General features: G+C 44.2%; 1 protein-coding gene across 1 annotated transcript in view; it reads right to left on the bottom strand.

The window, feature by feature from the left end:
• LOC132367085 (histone-arginine methyltransferase CARM1-like) overlaps positions 1 to 13,779 on the bottom strand; it is a 248,593-nt gene extending 234,814 nt beyond the window's left edge. Inside the window, exon 1 of the mRNA XM_059924811.1 lies at positions 13,537 to 13,779. Coding sequence (XP_059780794.1) covers positions 13,537 to 13,720 — 184 coding nt within the window. The 5' untranslated portion in view covers positions 13,721 to 13,779. The remainder of the gene's footprint in view (positions 1 to 13,536) is intronic.
• Positions 13,780 to 17,765: the final 3,986 nt, after the last annotated feature.

The raw sequence follows: 17,765 nt of genomic DNA, 5'->3' as shown, positions 1-17,765 counted from the left end.
TTTGCCATGTAACTCTAAGGACTTTTTTAAAAAGCTTTATATAATCTAATTATTTTACTGAGATAGGTCTCAGAGTTAGTTGTTATGGGCCAATATTCCCTGATAGCTAGTAAGCCTTTTTAATATGTAGATTCTGACCTTTTACTTGCAAAAAATAAGGATTTTTAAATTATAGTTTTAAATATTAATTCTGTTCCATTGTTTTGTATATCTTTTTTCAGGGAATCCAATTATACCTAATTGAATCATCTTTGCCTACACTTCATTTCAAATACTTCCTCTCTTACCTTTCTATTTCTTTTTTAATATCATTTTTCATTCTCTTGGTATTTTCCTGACTTTCTTTAATGCTCTTATTAGGTTTTCATTTGAGTCTCATATACCTTAGGGAATTTTTAAAATTAGTCTTCATTGGTTATTACTCTATTATTGGTCTATTATTGGTCTTTAAATTTCTGCTTCAAACATAGTTTGTTTTTTCAAATCCTCAAATGTTTATTTGAGAATATCTTATTTTATTTAATTTAGTTGGTAGAATTTTCATCAGATGATTTAATTTGCTTCGCATTTCCTGCTATATTTTTAAGGTAGTTACATACAAATGAAGACTGTTTATGCCTCTGCATTTCTATGTACAGGTGGTTTGGAGTGGTTTAAGAGATGCCTACTTTAAGAGTACACTCTTCTATCAGGGTACTAAAATGTGGTAGATTTACCGGATGGCTTTTTAATTTTTTTTTTTTTTTTTACTGAATGAAAGATTCTTTAAATTCTATATAGCACTTTACAATTTTCCACAGTTTCACACACATGATTTCATATAATCCCGTAACAACCTTTTTTTTCCCTATCCCTATATTCGTCCCCCACCCCCTTCCCTCACCCCACTGGTAACCACTAATTCTTCTCTGTATCTGAGTCTGCTTCTTTTTTGTTTTATTCACTAGTTTGTTGTATTTTTTTAGATTCCACATATAAATGATACCCTACAGTATTTGTCTTTCTCTGTTTGACTTATTTCACTTAGCATAATGCCCTCCAAGTCCATCCATGTTGCTGCAAATGGCAAAATTTTATTCTTTTATGGATAAGTAGTATTTCATTGTATATATATATACTATATTTTCTTTATTCATTTATCTGTTGATGGACACTTAGGTTGCTTCCATACCTTGGCAATTGTAAATAATGCTGCTATGAACACTGGGATGCATGCATCTTTTCGAATTAGTGTTCTTGTTTGTTTTTCGATATATACCCAGGAGTGAAAATGCTGGATCATATGGTAGTTCTATTTTTAGTTTTTTGAGAAACTGCCATACTATTTTCCACAGTGGCTGTACCAATTTACATTCCCACCAACAGTGTAGGAGGGTTCCCTTTTCTCTACATCCTTGCCGACATTTGTTATTTGTATTCTTTTTGATGACAGCCATTCTGCCAGGTGTGAGGTGATATCTCATTGTGGTTTTGATTTGCATTTCCCTGATGATTAGCAATGTTGAGCATCTTTTCATGTGCCTGTTGGCCATCTGCACTTCCTCTTTGGAAACATGTCTATTCAGTTCTTCTGCCCACTGTTTTTTGTTTGTTTGTTTGTTGGGAACAAGGCTGTAGGGGTGGGGTTGTTTGTCCTTTTCTTTTCTCTTTTGTCTTGTAGGATCACAAATGTGCTTTATTTCTCTGTAACATGTGGTTTTCAAAGGGTGCCTCTCCTGCTATAAACTTCTTCTCTTCTCCTGAAGTGTTACCTTTCCAAAATTGCTTCTTGACACACTGTTTGCAATTTAAGTTTCTTTCCTATTGTCAGTTTCCTGATCTACAATATCACCTTTTTTTCTTTCCAGAATTTTCACTCTTAGGGTGGACTTTCTTTTACGGTGATAGCTTTAGATCAATATTAGGTCTGCTACAAGTTCTTCCTTCTCTATTTTATGCAACTTTTCACGGACTGCCCTTGTAATCTATAAGGGCTTACAGCGGAAGGATGAGAGAGAACTCACTGAGACTCCATGTTTATTTTTGCAGTTGCAGGTATTTTGAAGTTTGGACAGTTTTTGTCTTCTTGTTATGCTGAGAACATGAGTTTTATTTCTTCTTGTTATTTTTGTTTTGGGAGGAGGATATGTTGGGAGATTAAGGTTTATACCATCACCATTACCTCAACTACCCCTCAAATTAAAATATTTAATAATGTTGTACCACCACATAAAATACTTCTAATGACTGTCAGCTATGAGAGTTGTCTACCCTTGTCATGATACATACCCCAAAACATGTTTATTAATTCTCTAGTAAATTGGAGCATATAATCTCACGCCCCAAATAACATTGGAAGACTGGGCATCTCAGAATCACAGAAGCTTACATGTACATGTCTGTCCAAAAAAGGATTTCCCCCCCGCCCGCCACATAGTTAACTAGCTGAAAGTGAAAAATATGAGACAAAAAGAAAAAGCAGAAATGTTAGGGAACAGATACATGGTAAATAACTATCCAATAAGAGACTTTTGCCATGTGCCTCGGTCTTTTTCCAAGTGTAGCAGGCCATCTCCCATTAATTTGCAATATTTACAAATACTTTGGGATCTGCAGTGTCATTAGCTGGACTTGGTTAGGCTGACAGCAACGCATAAAATTTAGATTCACTTTCCTCTTCCCTGCCCTAATTTACGGATTTTCATTCATCTCTTATTTTCTGATATCCACGATTCAAGGCGTAGGTATTCTCTCAACCCTGTCCACTATCTATCTCCATGTCTTTTTTTTTTTGGCTGCGTTGGGTCTTCATTGCTGCGCACGGGCTTTCTCTAGTTGTGGTGAGCGAGGGCTACCCTTCGTTGTGGTGCGCAGGCTTCTCATTGCGGTGGCTTCTCATTGCGGAGCACGGGCTCTAGGCGCGCAGGCTTCAGGAGTTGTGGCACGTGGGCTCAGCAGTTCTGGCTCGAGGGCTAAAAGCTCAGGCTCAGTAGTTGTGGCGCACGGGCTTAGGTGCTCCATGGCATGTGGGATCTTCCTGGACCAGGGCTCAAACCCGTGTCTCCTGCACTGGCAGGTGGATTCTTAACCACTGTGCCACCAGGGAAGCCCCTCCATGTCTTTTAAAATATACATTCTAAACCCATGACTGTGTAAATGTCAAAGTTTGTGAAATATATTTTAGATAATGACGTAAAACATGGCTAGTACAGAAAATATGGCTAGTACAGAAAAGAGCAGTGTTGCTGGAGTGAACCAGTTGTTTATCCCCTAAGATGCAATAAACCCACAGTGCGCACTCTAGCTTCCTTTCTTCTTCCCTCCCTCCCTTCTATCCATCCACCAATCCATCCATTGTTCCTTCTTTCTTTCTCCTTTCCCATCTTGTCCTAACTTCTTTGTTTCACTCTATAAAACTTCACAGTAATTTCCTGTATTTGAAACAGCAGCTCACTCAGTCTCCCCTGTGAGTGAGTTCATAAAAATGCTTCAGTGTCTGAACCTAAACACAAGGCAAATTTTATCTTCAATAATCTCTTCCCTGCATTCCTGCAAAGAAGAAAAGCCTTCCAGACAAAGAAATGAAGTCATGATGAAGTAAAGCTGACTAAAAATTAAACAGAGGTCCCCACAACAGGATTTGCCTTAATCATAAACATGGGCCTCTGCCATCCAGCTATCCAAAGCAAAGCAAAGAACCTAGAAGCCAAAAGCACACTGGAACTGATTTTCTGTTCCATTGATCAGTGAAGCTCTGTTGAGAGATTTCCTATACTTTGAGATATGTGCTTTAGTTCTACAATTGAGCAGCAAACTCCCTGAGAGCTTCACGGCAGGACTATATGTGGTAACTAATTTTAAAAAGCAGGATTCTTCACCTGGTGTTTAACAATTTGTGTTAGAAGCACAAATATATTCTCTTCACACAGGTCCACAGAAAGTCCAGAAGACACAAAGACACTGATGCTTTCTGACTGGTACTAGAATGTATGCTTGGTAAAAGCAGTGACTTTGTTTTGGTCATTTCTTGTGACAGGCAGACTCTGAGATGGCCCTCAATGGTCCCTGCTTCCTGGTACTCATGCCACTATGGAATCCTCTCCCATCGGGTGTGGAATGGCCTACTGACTAACTGACAGACTACGACAAAGATCATGGCTGTCACTTCCATGATTAGGTTACAAAACACTGAGACTTTCATCATGCTGTCAGACTCCTTTCTCTCTTACTGGCCTTGATGACACGAGTTACCATGTTGGGGAGCCCATGTACCAAGGAACTGGAGGGGGCCTCCTGCAAATGGGCCACAAGGAATCAAGGCCCTCAGTGAACAACGACTGATGGATTGAATTATGCCAATAACCACACAAGTGGGCTTAGGAGAGGATCCCTCCCCGGTCAAATCTTTATATGAAACCTCGGCACAAGCAGAGCCTTGACTGCAGCTCTGCGAGATCCTGAGCAGAGGACCCTGCTAAGCCATGTCAAGATTCCTGACCCTAGAAACAGTAAGACAAGCAGTGTGTGTTTTTAAGCCACTGGGTTGGTGGTTATTTGTTACTCAGCAATAGATAACTAATACCCTGCTACTTACCCAGCACCTTGGACAGTGTCTGGCTCAAGAGCAGTAAATATGAACTGCGTTAACCAATAAATGAAATTAATTCCCATCACTGATATGGGGAGCATTACTGAGGAAAGTTAGTAACCTATTCATCACAGTGCTGCTGTGTACAACACAACTAGGTGAATAAACTCAATTTTCTACAACAAGCATTCTAACAAATACAAGTTTCTAAAATAAACATATAGTGAGTAGATACAATTTCTCATAGCAAACATGTTAAATAAGATTTTCAGTAGTCTTAAGACCCTCAGGGTTGACTTATGTTTCCCAGGAGATAACAATAAACTTTCTATAGTTAAAAATAAAATATTATGGGAGACTTCCCTTAACAAAGAGACTGGCCAGAAACTCAATTTCATGACAAAATTCAGAATACGCGTAGCTCTGATCCAAATAGTCCTTCCACCTGACTGACAAGTGCTCTTTATTCTTTACGCCTTCATGGTTCCTAATTGGAAAATATGCTTCAACCTTCTCCTCACATTCTCAGAAGCATTTGGGTCAACCTCTTCCCTTCTTCTCAAGGTTTCTCACTGAATACTCCTGTGATTGTGGCCTGTGAGTCCAACTTCAATTTTAACCAAGAGTGCATAACTATTTTAAAATTCCTCATTACAAGTCGTGATAATTGCTATGAAAGCGAGAGGGCTGAGCTAAATGGCGGTGGATGCAGTAGTAGGAACAGTGGGCACTTAGCCTGGTGAGAAACATAACTTTCAAACTAAAGGATGAGAAGGACCCAAATACACAAAGGGCTGGGATGGGGATGTGGACATGGAACAGCATTTCAAGCAGAAGGAACAGCACATAAAAAGGCCCTGAGAAAAGATCCCTCAGCAGAGAGGTTGACAGCAGAGAGTTAGCCATATTCTGAATAGGAAAGACAACTACACACAATGAATCTATTAGAATCACAAAATACACACGTCCTCCAACAGTCTTGCAGGAAGTCCAGCACAGACAAAGAATCCTGATGCTTTCTGAATGGTGCTAGAATGTAAGCTCCACAAAAGTGGCAGCTTAGCTTTACAACTGCTTGTCAAATATCTTTGCATTATTTTTATCTGATAAGTTTGACTCCATTTACTTTGGAAATTAATTGAAGTCATTTTGAATTTTTTCACTTTTTATTATTCTGTTTATTTTCCCCATTACTTTATGAGGTAAAACTTATCTCAGCTTCCAGGAGAGGAAACCAAGGTTCAGGCAGGTTCAGTAAACCTACCCAAGGTCATGAAGCCAGTAAACCTACCCAAGGTCATGAAGCCAGTAAACCTACCCAAGGTCATGAAACCAGTAAACCTACCCAAGATCATGAAGCCAGTAAACCTACCCAAGGTCATGAAACCAGTAAATGGGGGAATCTGATCTGGTTGATCCAACCACCTCACCAGCCTCATCATAAAACAGAGGTTCAAATGGTGAGAAGCAATTAACAAAAGAAGGTCACAGAATTTTATTTAGATGGCTGGCCTGGAATTCAGGAAACCTCACTTCTGTCTAAAATATGCCAAGAACAATACTATCAGCCACTCTACCCACTCACTCAGGTTTCTAAGCTCATTGAAGAATCCAGCTCCCTCCAAGCAACAAGCAAGTGTTTTCTCATCCCATGGGTCTACAGCTAGACATCCAACTTTATCACAGGCTAAAGACCGGGTAGCTAAACACAAGATGGTATCATGGAAAGGGGAAGGTGCTCAGGTTTTGAGGAAAATATACCTGGAACAAAATGGACCAGTAAAATAAGGTCAATATTATTTACCCTCCAGGTCACTGTGAGGCTAGAGATAACGCGTGTAGCACCTACCACGAAGGAGTAGCTTAGCGAAATGGAGATAAATATAATAATTAAAAAGTGATCTGGGATACCCAGCCATCTCTCAGACCTGAAAAAAAAATCTTATTCAAGAATATAAGGGCGTTCCACTGAGCAAGGAATTTGTCCCTATTAAAATGCTAATGCACTGGAAAAACCTAACCTCTTCAGCTTTTACCCACAAATCTTCAGGGTGAAACCCTGGCAAAATAGAGAGGGAAGTGAGGGGTGTGGGGAAGGCTCCCAGGCACCGGGGATTTATAAGGGAGGAAAATCCTGGGAGGAGGAGGATACTGACGACAGAATGCACTCCATATGCCCCAATGTGCCAGGGTTTAGAGTGTACATCACCTGTGACCACAGGAGGGGGAAAGGACGTACAGAAGGAGTTTCAGCATCAGGATGGTTCTAATCTGGTACATTTTTATAAGCATCATCTTTTAAAGTAATTATCTATTTTCAATATCCTGTGGCCAGTCACAACACAAAGCACAAATATGATGTCAGTGATATTGCTTTTCTTCCCCTTCAACAACCTCTTTGTTTTGAATAACAACTCTGAAAATTACGGGCAACTATGCTATCTACAGTTTATGCACAAGATCCCCATGCCTCTTTTCTCTTCCCAGGGGCACTGACTAAGTATTAATCAGTGGATTGCCTGTCTTTGGATTAGTTTATTCATTGGTACTGATCACAGACCACAATTGAGTAAGACTATTGAAAATGGGGGAGGAAAGGGATCTTAAAGGGTCTTTATTTGGCCATGAAAACAAGTCTTTTCATCTATTTTCACTTCTGGTGTCTTTAGACTCAGATGCACAAGGGCCTTGAACTGTTTTCCATTTGTCATCCGTTCGAGGTACCGTTACTGCCTGACAGAGGAAGGAAACGCTTTTTCTTCACTGGTATACATCCCATAATGCTGGAACACAAAACCAGGTCTAGCTGAAAGCCTGTTTCACTGCATTAAATATCTTCCTTGGAAAGCTGTAATGAAATCATGAGAGCACTGCTTTTGGTAAAATAACAATGAAAGAAAAGAGTTACTTGACAGGATTCTGACAGTATTTCACATCTTCAAACAACTCTTCAGGGCAACAATATCGAGATAGTTGCTAGGATTAAACAGCAGCAAGGTCAGATTTGCCCATGAATAGAAGGAACAGCCTACTGTTTGGGGGAGAGGCTACTGTGCCAGAGAAGTATGTAGCTGTTTTCCAAATAGTTTAGATGGAGGCGTGTTAGGGTATGCTGAATTTGTGATGCTGGGGCGGGCAGGAGGGGGAGTTCTGCATTTCTCCTCCCTCATGTGTCCACGTGACGGGAGCTCCACTAGCGCGCACGAAGACTGCTCTCCACTGTGACGGGAAACTGGGGTATGAGAGGCGGGGCGCAGGGTGCTAACCACGCTGCAGTGTTTCTCACAAGGAAGAACGTCCCCAGCACAAATGTCATTTGTGCCCCACTGAGAAATGCTGTGTCCCGGTGAGGAGCCTAGCCTCCCTCCCCACCCCCGCTCTCTCTCCCACAGGGTTCTCTGATTTGTGCCTTTGGGAGAAGGACAGGACCTGCCCACTCCGGCCCCCTCCCTGCTTGCTTCTTGGTCTGCTGCTTGGAGAAAAGTTATTTTATGGGGTGCTCACCCCAAGTGGGAGCAAGTTCAATTTATAAGAGAAGAATGAGAAAGCCCACTGTGGTATACATCCAAACCCATGCTCTCTACCAGCTTTTTCAGTAATTGTGATGAAGAAGGCTGTTATTGTAGTTCCTGCAAAACCCCATGAGTGAGAGTGTGAGTGTGTGTGTGTGTGTGTGTGTGTGTGTTACACCCTACATGACCCAGTTGGTCTAACTGGCAGTTTTAAAACACTGTGCCCTAATTCTTTGATACTCCTCCCATAAAGAGGCGGGGTCTACATCCTCTCCCTTTGAACCCGAGCAGGTTTATAAATGCTTTGACCAATAGAGCATGACACAGGTGATGTCAACTGACTTCCATGCATGCATCACAAAAAGGAATGCAGCTTCTGCTTTGTCTGCTGGAAAATTCCCACTTGGAACCAGAAGTCTCCCTGGAAGAAAGCCCTAGTGTGAAGAAACCATGCAGGAGGAAGCCACGCCATATGCAGAGGCCACACGTAGTCTCCTACTGACAGCCTCAGCTTTCTAGTTCATGTCCAAAGGCCATCTACTGGCAGAATTCTTTCTTGCTCAGGGAAGATCAGTCTTTAATCTATTTAAGGCCTTCAACTGATTTGATGAGGCCCACCACATTCGGGGGGGAGCAATCTGCTTTCCTCAAAGTCACCAATTTAAATATTAATCTCATCCCAAAACACCCTCACAGAAACATCCAGAATAATGTTTGACCAGATATCTGGGCACATGGCCCACCCAAATTAACATGCAAAATTAAGCATCACACCAGCCCAGATGCAAACCCAGGTGAATGAAGCCTTCCTAGATCCCCCAGACCAGGCTGGCCACCAGCTGTGTGCCAAGGAGTAACCTGTCAATGACACAAGGAGCAAAGGAATCACCTAGCCACTCCCTGCCTGGTTTCTTAACCCACAGAGTCTGGGAGCATTATAAAATAGTTATTTAAGTCACAGAGGTAGCTTGTTATGCTCCAATAATAACTGGGACGCTAACTTTAACTTACATTCCTCCCCCTCCCCCTTAACAAGCATCAGCTACACTGGCCATCTCGAACACACCAGCTCCTTCTAGCTCCAGGGCCTTTCCAGCTGCTGTTCTCTTGGCCTGTGATAGTTTTCCTCCAGCCCGGTGCTTAGCTGGCTCTTTTCATCCTTCCTGCCTCAGATCAAATATTACTTCCTCAGAGAGGCCTTCCCTGACCACACTCTCTAAATCAGGCTTCCTCTCAGTGTCTCTGTTTTTTCATTCTGTTCGTTTTCTTTAAAACATTTACCTCAATCTGAAATTATCTTGCTGTATCTTTGGCTATTGTCTTCTCCCAATTAAAACATGAGTTCCAGAAAGCTGGGTCTTTATCTAGCCCCTGTATTGCCCATACAGTGATTAGCACAGAACACATGTTCAATAAATATTTTTTGAATGAAAAGTAATTAATGTTCGTGTCATACAGAGGTGACTGACTTCCAGATTCTGTCCCTAGACCTCAATTTACTAACACTTTTATCACAGATTTAATGAAGGAAAATTAGTCCTCCCATGTGGTACAAAGGATACACTTCTCTGACGTTTCTTCTCCCTCCTCTAATGAGATGAGCAACCACCAGGGAACAAAAAACCTAGCATCCTCTCACAACCTCTCAGAGACAAAAACCACTGCATTTTTATACTGGATTATCAGTGTGGCTTATTTACAGATTTTCCAAACTCTTCCAGATTAACTAAAAGACAACTCTAAACTGAGGAAGGGAGGAAAAGTTCTCCCTTTTCTCCTGGAGATCCACTCAGCCTTTAGCCTTTGCACAATAGAGTCTCAGCTCTTAATTTCTTCCCCCAGACCCCCAGCACGGGGCTTACAGAGACCTTGGAGAAAGGGGTGGAGGAGAAGCAGTCCCATTCTCCACTTTTTTTTGGTTCCCCTCCCTTTCCCAGTTCTTTTATACACTTGAGGTATAAAAACAATGTATATTCTTCCCCATCACCTGAACTCAACTCCTGACCCACAAGCCCTTCCTACCTGCAGCCACTCTCCTCTGCCAGCAGCACCCAGCTCCACCCTATATACTTATTAATTCCCTTGTATTCTGATTCTCCCTTGTATTAACCATGTCTTTTCGTTTTGTATTCTGATGCTTTGACATTAGGGGCCTTGCTGATGCTGGAGAGAGTGCCCCTCCCAGCGTAAGCCAATTCCCAAAGACAGTAAACAAAACATACCTGCAAGCACACTTTTCAAATATAATCCAACCAATCCAAAGCCCACACTCCAACCACCTCCTTTATTGGGCCGTCACACTCTGGGCCACTATCCACCTGCCCTAATCACCCCAGGGCCAGATACCCGACCACTAGGGAGAGCGTGTATGCACCAGAATCCACTGGAATTATTCAAACTAGCCAATCTACACCTGCCCACCCTGCCTCAGCCATTCCTTCCCACAGAAAGCACGGCGAAGCCTCTTGCCCACAGCTCCCCATCTCCCCCTGCCTCCTGACGGACTCCAGCGCTTCTCCTCACCCACCCCACCGCCCCACCATGGTGTGCCCTCTCCTCTTGAGAACTGAGAAACAAACTATCTTTTCAACGGCAATTGTCTCCTGATCTGTTGACCTTACTATTCCTGCAATTGTCTGTTAATTCACTATATTTTAAAACATCCTTCTAGACTGTAAGTGAAGCCAGTGTCTTAACCATTTGGGAGACAACTCAGAGCCTGCACTCTCAGTACTCAGTATTTTAATTCTCATTTTAGCAAGATTAAAAAATTCTTGAGTTAAATCACTGACTCGCTCAAGAAACATTTATTGATGCCTTGGGTGTGCTAGGTATTGTGGAAGGCTCTGGGGATAGGAGGATGAACTAAGCATGCTCTCAGGCAGGCTCCTGGTAGGAAAGGGGCTCAAAAAATTGTTAAGGAAAGAAGGAATAGATGAATGTCTTCCCAGACTCCACAAGCTAGAGCACATTACTGGCTGTATCCGCTGGTATGCTCCCTTCATAAAATCACTGTCAACTTTGGAGGGATTGAAAATAAACTGATTTGTCTTGTTCTGTTCCATTCTTTACGTGACAAACTATTGAGACCGGGAATCTAAAAGATTATTCAATTTTTCCAAGTTATTACCAGATTTCATTAAGCTTCCTTTGAAACATCTTCACAAAAATACAGCCCAGCTATTCCTCAGAACGGCCTGAGAAAACTATTGTTTTGGGAACAGGACATAAATATAATACTATTGAAAACAGTGAACACTTACTGATCTCTTAATATATGCCAGGTATTGTATCAAGCATGGTGTTTGCATCCTTCTATTTGATCCTCATAACATGTGTATTATCATAACACATGTGTTATTATTTTACAAATGAAAAAACTGAAGCTGAAGTAGGATGAACGTTTTGCTAAATGTAGCACAGCTATAAAAGGGTCCAGGCAGTGTTACTCCGAAGGCTACTTGTTTAACAACTAATTCTACATATGAGTTAAGAAACTGTATCATTTTCTAATGGTGCATTGCTTAGGCCCTTTCTTACAATCCATTAAAGAATTTGGGCCAGTCTTTATCCCAGGAGAAATTCTACCCTTTCAAAATGCTGCTACTAAATGTACATTATTTGAGTACAATAGAATGTTTCTTCTAATAATTCATTAGAATTTGTTTGTAAGCTGCTCTGCCTGGCCACCATCCACAGGAGTCTAGTTGGTTATATAGTAAAATGAGCTACTTTTTAAAAAACTCCAGAATTGTTCTCCAAAACCTCTCCATAAAAGAGTGGCAAACCTTAGTAACTGTGTTCATATACAGAATGCATGTTAGGACTCAAGCTGTTAAGAGAGCGAGTTCTCTGCTTTTTGGTTAGTGAATCTTTCCCAAGGAATTTAGTCAAAATCTTGCGGCAATGACTGCTTGCCTTAGCTTTAATTATTCTTTTTATTTCCATTAATTTGGTTTAATACATACCACACAGGTCATCTCCAGGCTTGATTTGCTACACCGGGGGAAACTTACTCCTCTCTGTAAGATAATTATATCCTCATAGGCCAGGCATTGGGTGTGCTCTGGGGAGTCTACAACTTCAGTCACCTTGAACCTCTGATATTTCTTCTTTTAAGGCACATTTGTGGAAAAGCCACAGGACAGCAAGTACCAAGTATATCTCAAATATGCTCTTCTGTTTCTCTCTATGTATGGCTACAGATTAAACAAAATTACCATAACAGACAAACTGAACTCTCTGTCTGGCACCTTGAGTTTCAGAATTCCCAGGAGCAACACTGAAATCTACTTCTTTTTCCTTCTCCTTCCCCAAAAGGGAAAGCAGTGAGTTGCTGAGTAAGGCTTTTGATCTCTTGCCCAACCTCAGGCTTCCTAAGATACTGGTCAAATGATATTTAATACTTCTTTTTTTTAAAGACCCAAACCTCCGTATCCCAGCCTAGAGTAAAGGGAGAAGACACACGTGCAGGGTTTCTTTTATTCTACAACAAGCAAGTTTTGAGTGCCTACTATGTGCCTGGATCTGTTCTAAAGCCTTAGAGATACAGCAGTGAATCGGTATCCTACTTATCACTGAGGAGGAGGAGGACAGTACTTTAAATTCCCACTGGAACCAAACCACAACGCAGAACACTTTAAACTCTACACAGCGTCTTAGAAGTTAGGGTCGGAAGAAACCTGAGGAGGCTTAAAAGACTTGCAGCTGCCTCAGGCTCTATTCCCTACACTTATTAGAACCGGGTACTTAATATGAGCTGCAGGAAAGAGATGTGACCCCCTCATATTTATATGCAAAGTTTGGTGCGCAAGTAGACACATTTTCTGGGGCCACGTTCTAGACGTTTCCTCAAATTCTCAAAAAGGTCCGGGATCCCACAAAGATTAGCAGCATTCCTTTAATATACCCACTGCTCGGCTCGAGAAACCCAGAGGGCTGCACTTGCACGTCCTTGATAAAGGTCACCTTCTGAACCAAAAACTAATGCCTGGTAGACACCACATGAGCCGCCCCAGGGGCTCAGACTGCTGCACACCTGGCTCAGTCCTTCCTACACTCAGAACTTCGCCCTCAAGACAGCTTCAGGCTGGAAGGTGACCCACTGCCTCGGAAAGGGAGCGAGGCCCGGAAGGAAGGAGGCATAGGCTCCCGGCGAGGAAATCACGCGCCTCACTTTGGACACCTACAAGTTTTGGCCGAGACTAGTTCGCAGAGCCTGTCTGCCCCGAGCGCCAAAGTTTCTCTGAGCGCAGTCAGACACAATTGGATCCATCTGGGCCTCTTCGGCACAGGCGAGGTAGCTCCGCACTTCCCCCCCGGCGAGCTGTCGTGGGGAGGGGGCGCACACCTGCTCAGGGCCACGAGGCCCGCACCCCGCGCCCCCCTCCCACGCGCGCGCCAGGGGCCGCCACTTCCGAGCGCGACTCGCGTGCGTGGGTCGCGCCAGTACCTCACCGTCAGTCACCGTCGCATCCGCCTCCTCCCCTGCCGAGTGCACCTCCAGCCGCAGAGACTTCGGGTTGGGAAGCGAGAGCGGCCCCGAGGCGAAGAGCTGCTCCTCGGTGACGAAGCGCAGTTGCACGCGGTAGTGCCGGCGCGCCGGGGCCCGGGCGGGGGCGGGAGCGGGAGCCTCGGCCATGGTGCGAGCGCCTCTGCCACGAGCTCCAGCGGCGCCGCCCCGCACTGCTCCGTGCGCCCAGAACCCGCCGCGGGAAGGGGAGGGACTTGGAAGCGCCAGCACCCTCCTCACCTCCGCCGCGAGTTCGCTCTTCGTCCGCCGGCTGGGGCCGCACCCGCCCCCTTGCGCATCCGCCCGCAACAGCCGGTGCCCGGCCGCCGCTGGCACGCGGGGACCCCCGGCACACAGGGCCGCGCGGTAGCTGCGCGGGAGGGTGCAGCCATCCCACGGGGCCGTGGCTCCGAACGCACAAGTTTAGAGAGCACGCGAAGCACCTGGAGGCAGTTGGGGTTTGGAAGCAGAAGGGTGACACCTGCTGTTCGCTGGGACCGCTCGGCGGGCGTGGGCGTCGGTTTGGAAATGGCCGCGGCCCGCGCTTCTGGGTGGCCGCTGGCTCTCGGGCGGGTTCTGGGGCTCCTAGCGCTCACGTGTGAACAGCCGTCCCAAGTACAGAGCTCCTTCCTCACTGACAGGGCCCCGGCAGTAGCAGCCAGGCGGCGGGGAAGCCCGGGGACACTCTTGCGACTGGCTGGGCCCGGATGACCACGTTCATCTCCCATCACCTAACTCGGAACTGAAAACGTACTCTCGCTGCTGGATTGTGAACCATTTCGCTAGACGTGAGTCGGGAGGGCCGGGGAGTCTCATCCCCAAGTTGACGCCTGACTCCACCAGCTACCTAACCTACCCAGTTAGCTCCAGCGTCAAAGCATGGAGGCTCCAAACCATATCAAACATTGTCTTCTCTGCAGAGAAATTGGTCTTCTGCTGCAGGGGGTAAGAAAAAGAAGCAGTCCTTCTTTTGAGGAGAGTCCCCCCGCTCGTAGACTCATTTGCTATAAAAGGAACTTTTCAAATTCTGAACCAACTTCTGTGTCCTAAATCTGTAATCTCCTGACAATGAACTGCAGGGAAGAAGCAAGGATTGTAAATACATTTGGATTCCATGAAGACAGTGTCCTTAACCAAGCAGGCTGACTTTACAAGAATGAGCTTCCCTCGAGGCCCTGGGGTTTGCAGCTTCAGAATTTCCAACTGGACTGTTAGACCCAGCCAGGCTTTACGAAATCCCTGGTCTCATTTATCTCCCCACTCCCACCCCACCTCCCATGTGATCCGAGTTCCTGATGTAGCTTCTCTGCCTCCTACCCTTATTCCTTCCCAAGGCTTTCTCTCCCCTCCTTCTCTGTCTCTTGTCTCTCTCTTTCATCTAAATACCGACACCCCCCCCCCTTCCTTCTTACCTCATTCTACTTCCTCCTGTCTCATGGCCTTGACTTGCGGCCTGGAAGCCCCTGGAAATCAGAAATCCTTTAAAGAGTTGGAGCTGCGGAAAGGGTTTCTGGTGTGAAGACCACACCAGTATTCTGCCCCACCCTGCCCCTCACTGTATCATTCTGCCTCTCCTGCTTCCGGCCTCCTCAAAACATTTTCCTGCCTTCCTCATTCCTTTTTGCCTTCTCAAAAGAAGGTACTTAGTGATGGCACTAAGTACTTTTGTGCCACCCAAAACCCTCCAAAGTAGTTCTTGGACCTCTTTATCCTCTTTTTTGACAAGCTTGTTCAGCCTTCATATGCTGTCAGCTGTTAACTTGGATTTATACTAAAATGTGAATGATGGATGAAAATGACTCATAAAGCATCTCTACAAGGACAATATAATGGCCTTAGTAGAATTTCCACCATACTCTCAAGAAACCTGGAGTTCTGTTGCTTAAAGCAAACAAGAAAACATAAAACGTAATGGCAGTCTTTCCCCCACAGTAATGCAGGGGTCAAAAACCCAACTTAGGCCAACTGGAGAAAAAAGTCAAAATATTATGATTCACCACAAAGCCGGGAAGTCTAAACTTTGGTCATGACTAAATTTAGGGACTCCATTAAGGTTAACCAGATGGTCTTGTCTCCATCTTACAGAGAGGTCTTAGTCATATGCTAGAAGCCGTCACTGATTTACAACCTTCCAGCAAAGGCAACACTTCTCCTCTAACTCCAAATCAGGTTGAGCCATTTGAAAATGGCTGATTTGCTGTGATAGATCTACCCAACTTGGAACTTGGACTAGGGAGACTGGAAGCCTTACCAAATTTGCATCACCTGAATGACAGATGAGCAGATAACCACAGGGAGGAGGTCTCTGGGATGCTAAAGCAAGTTATAATCATGACATGTAACACAGAGTGCTTACCACATGCCTGGTACTGTTCCAAGCATATTACATACATTAATTCATTAATCCTCCCCACCACCCTGTGAGAGGGTAATAAGACTATTACGACCCTTGTTTTGACGAATGAGGAAACTAGGCACAAAGATTAACCAACTTGCCCAAAGTCACAGCTTAGAAGTAGCATAAGTCCTCTACAACAGTTCAGACAGAAAAGTCCATGAATGTCCTTACTACCACTTCTCAAAGTTAGAAGCTAGTAGACTAATTTCTTAGTATTCCAAATGGATAGCGCTCAAGACCTTTATGAGTCCCCAGACTTGTGAGCATGTTATTTAAACGGTTCCCACTTTCCTCTCCTCCTCCCACCCTCACGCAGATGGTTAAGAATCCCTTAGACTTCCCCTCCACAGGTGTTTCACCTTCCAATAGTTTTATTTACACTCGAGCAGTTTTGGCCCTGGTGCAAGCACTAGCAGAGAGTTCCATGAACCATTTTTCTTCTGTGTTGAGTATAATGTAGATTCACTCATCTATTCACTCATCATCTATTTGAACCACCAATGAATTTGACTTTCTGTCCCAAACTTCTGTTTTCTAACAGCCATCACTCTCTTCCATCTCTTCCTTTCTGTCATCAGCACTTTTCAGGGCCAGACTTTTTTTTAAAAATCAGTTCAGGATAGTTAAGAAAGAGGAGCGCCAGCCTGCAATGGAATGTTGATTGGGAGCAGCTGGAACTTAACTGCTAAGTTCCTGTCTCCGGTCTGCCAACGTCAGCATGTGCCAGGGGGAAGCTGTGTTTTGCCAGCCATTTGCAGAGACAGAATGGAGGTCTGAGGATCAAACTGGGGAAACTACAGCCATGCTCCAAATTCTTCCTCTTTCATATCCTCTAGAAAGAATGAGTTCGCTCAGAAGTGAGGGAGGACCCCTGGTACCTGATTTCCTTGAGAGACTATTTCCAGCTCGTGATTGACTGTTGTCAGTATAGCATCAAAAGCATTGACTTTGTTTATGCATATGATCTGTGTCCAAAGTTTTGAGAGATTCTTTCTACCCTTTTCTTTCTCCAGATAACACATGGAAAAGGACATCTGGCCAACCTCATTTGCAGGGGCCTGTGGCTGCTAGCTCAGCTCAGCTTCGGCATCCAAAGGGACATCATCAGACCAGTGCTGAGCTGAGAGAGAGAAAGGAGGTCCACCTTTGTCTATCTCCTGCCTTCCCCAGGGTGCAGCCCAATCTGCAAATGAACTGCAATTCAAATAGCTTGAGGTCTAGACCAGGCTCTTCAACCGCTGACAAGCTCTTTTCCTCATATCCTGAGCAGAGAGACCAGAGTGCCTCCTGCTCCCTTCCCCTGACTTCACAGTATATTATCCTCAGCAATATGGCGGCCACACTACTTAGCATGTTGTTACACCAAAAAAAAAAAAAAAAAAAAAAAAAAAATTCTGTGCTTCAGCCAAAAAACAAATTTCTACACATCATGAAGAAATTTTGATGCCACTCCCAAGTCCACCTCAGACAGTTCTGCTGCTGTCCTTGGGACATGATTCTAGCTTGAGTAATTCAGATACGGGACAAGGTACTCATAAAAGGAGGCGGGAATTAACCCTGAGATAAACCTAACCCACATCACAGTCAGGTTTCCTGAGAAAGGTGTATGGGAATGGCCAAGGTTAGAAGCGGAAAGTGATCTGGTCTTGCAGACAGAGGCGGACCTGAGATGAGGGAAGCAAGGTTAGGACCTGGGAACTTCATGGGAGGGGGGTTTCCCTCAGCTCACAAGGAAAGTCACACTTCACGTGCAGTTTTTCTCATCTCAGGTTGTAA

This window comes from Balaenoptera ricei, chromosome 6 (assembly GCF_028023285.1).
Source record: "Balaenoptera ricei isolate mBalRic1 chromosome 6, mBalRic1.hap2, whole genome shotgun sequence".
Taxonomy (NCBI): Eukaryota; Metazoa; Chordata; class Mammalia; order Artiodactyla; family Balaenopteridae; genus Balaenoptera; species Balaenoptera ricei.
This window is presented reverse-complemented; position numbering and strand designations above follow the sequence as displayed.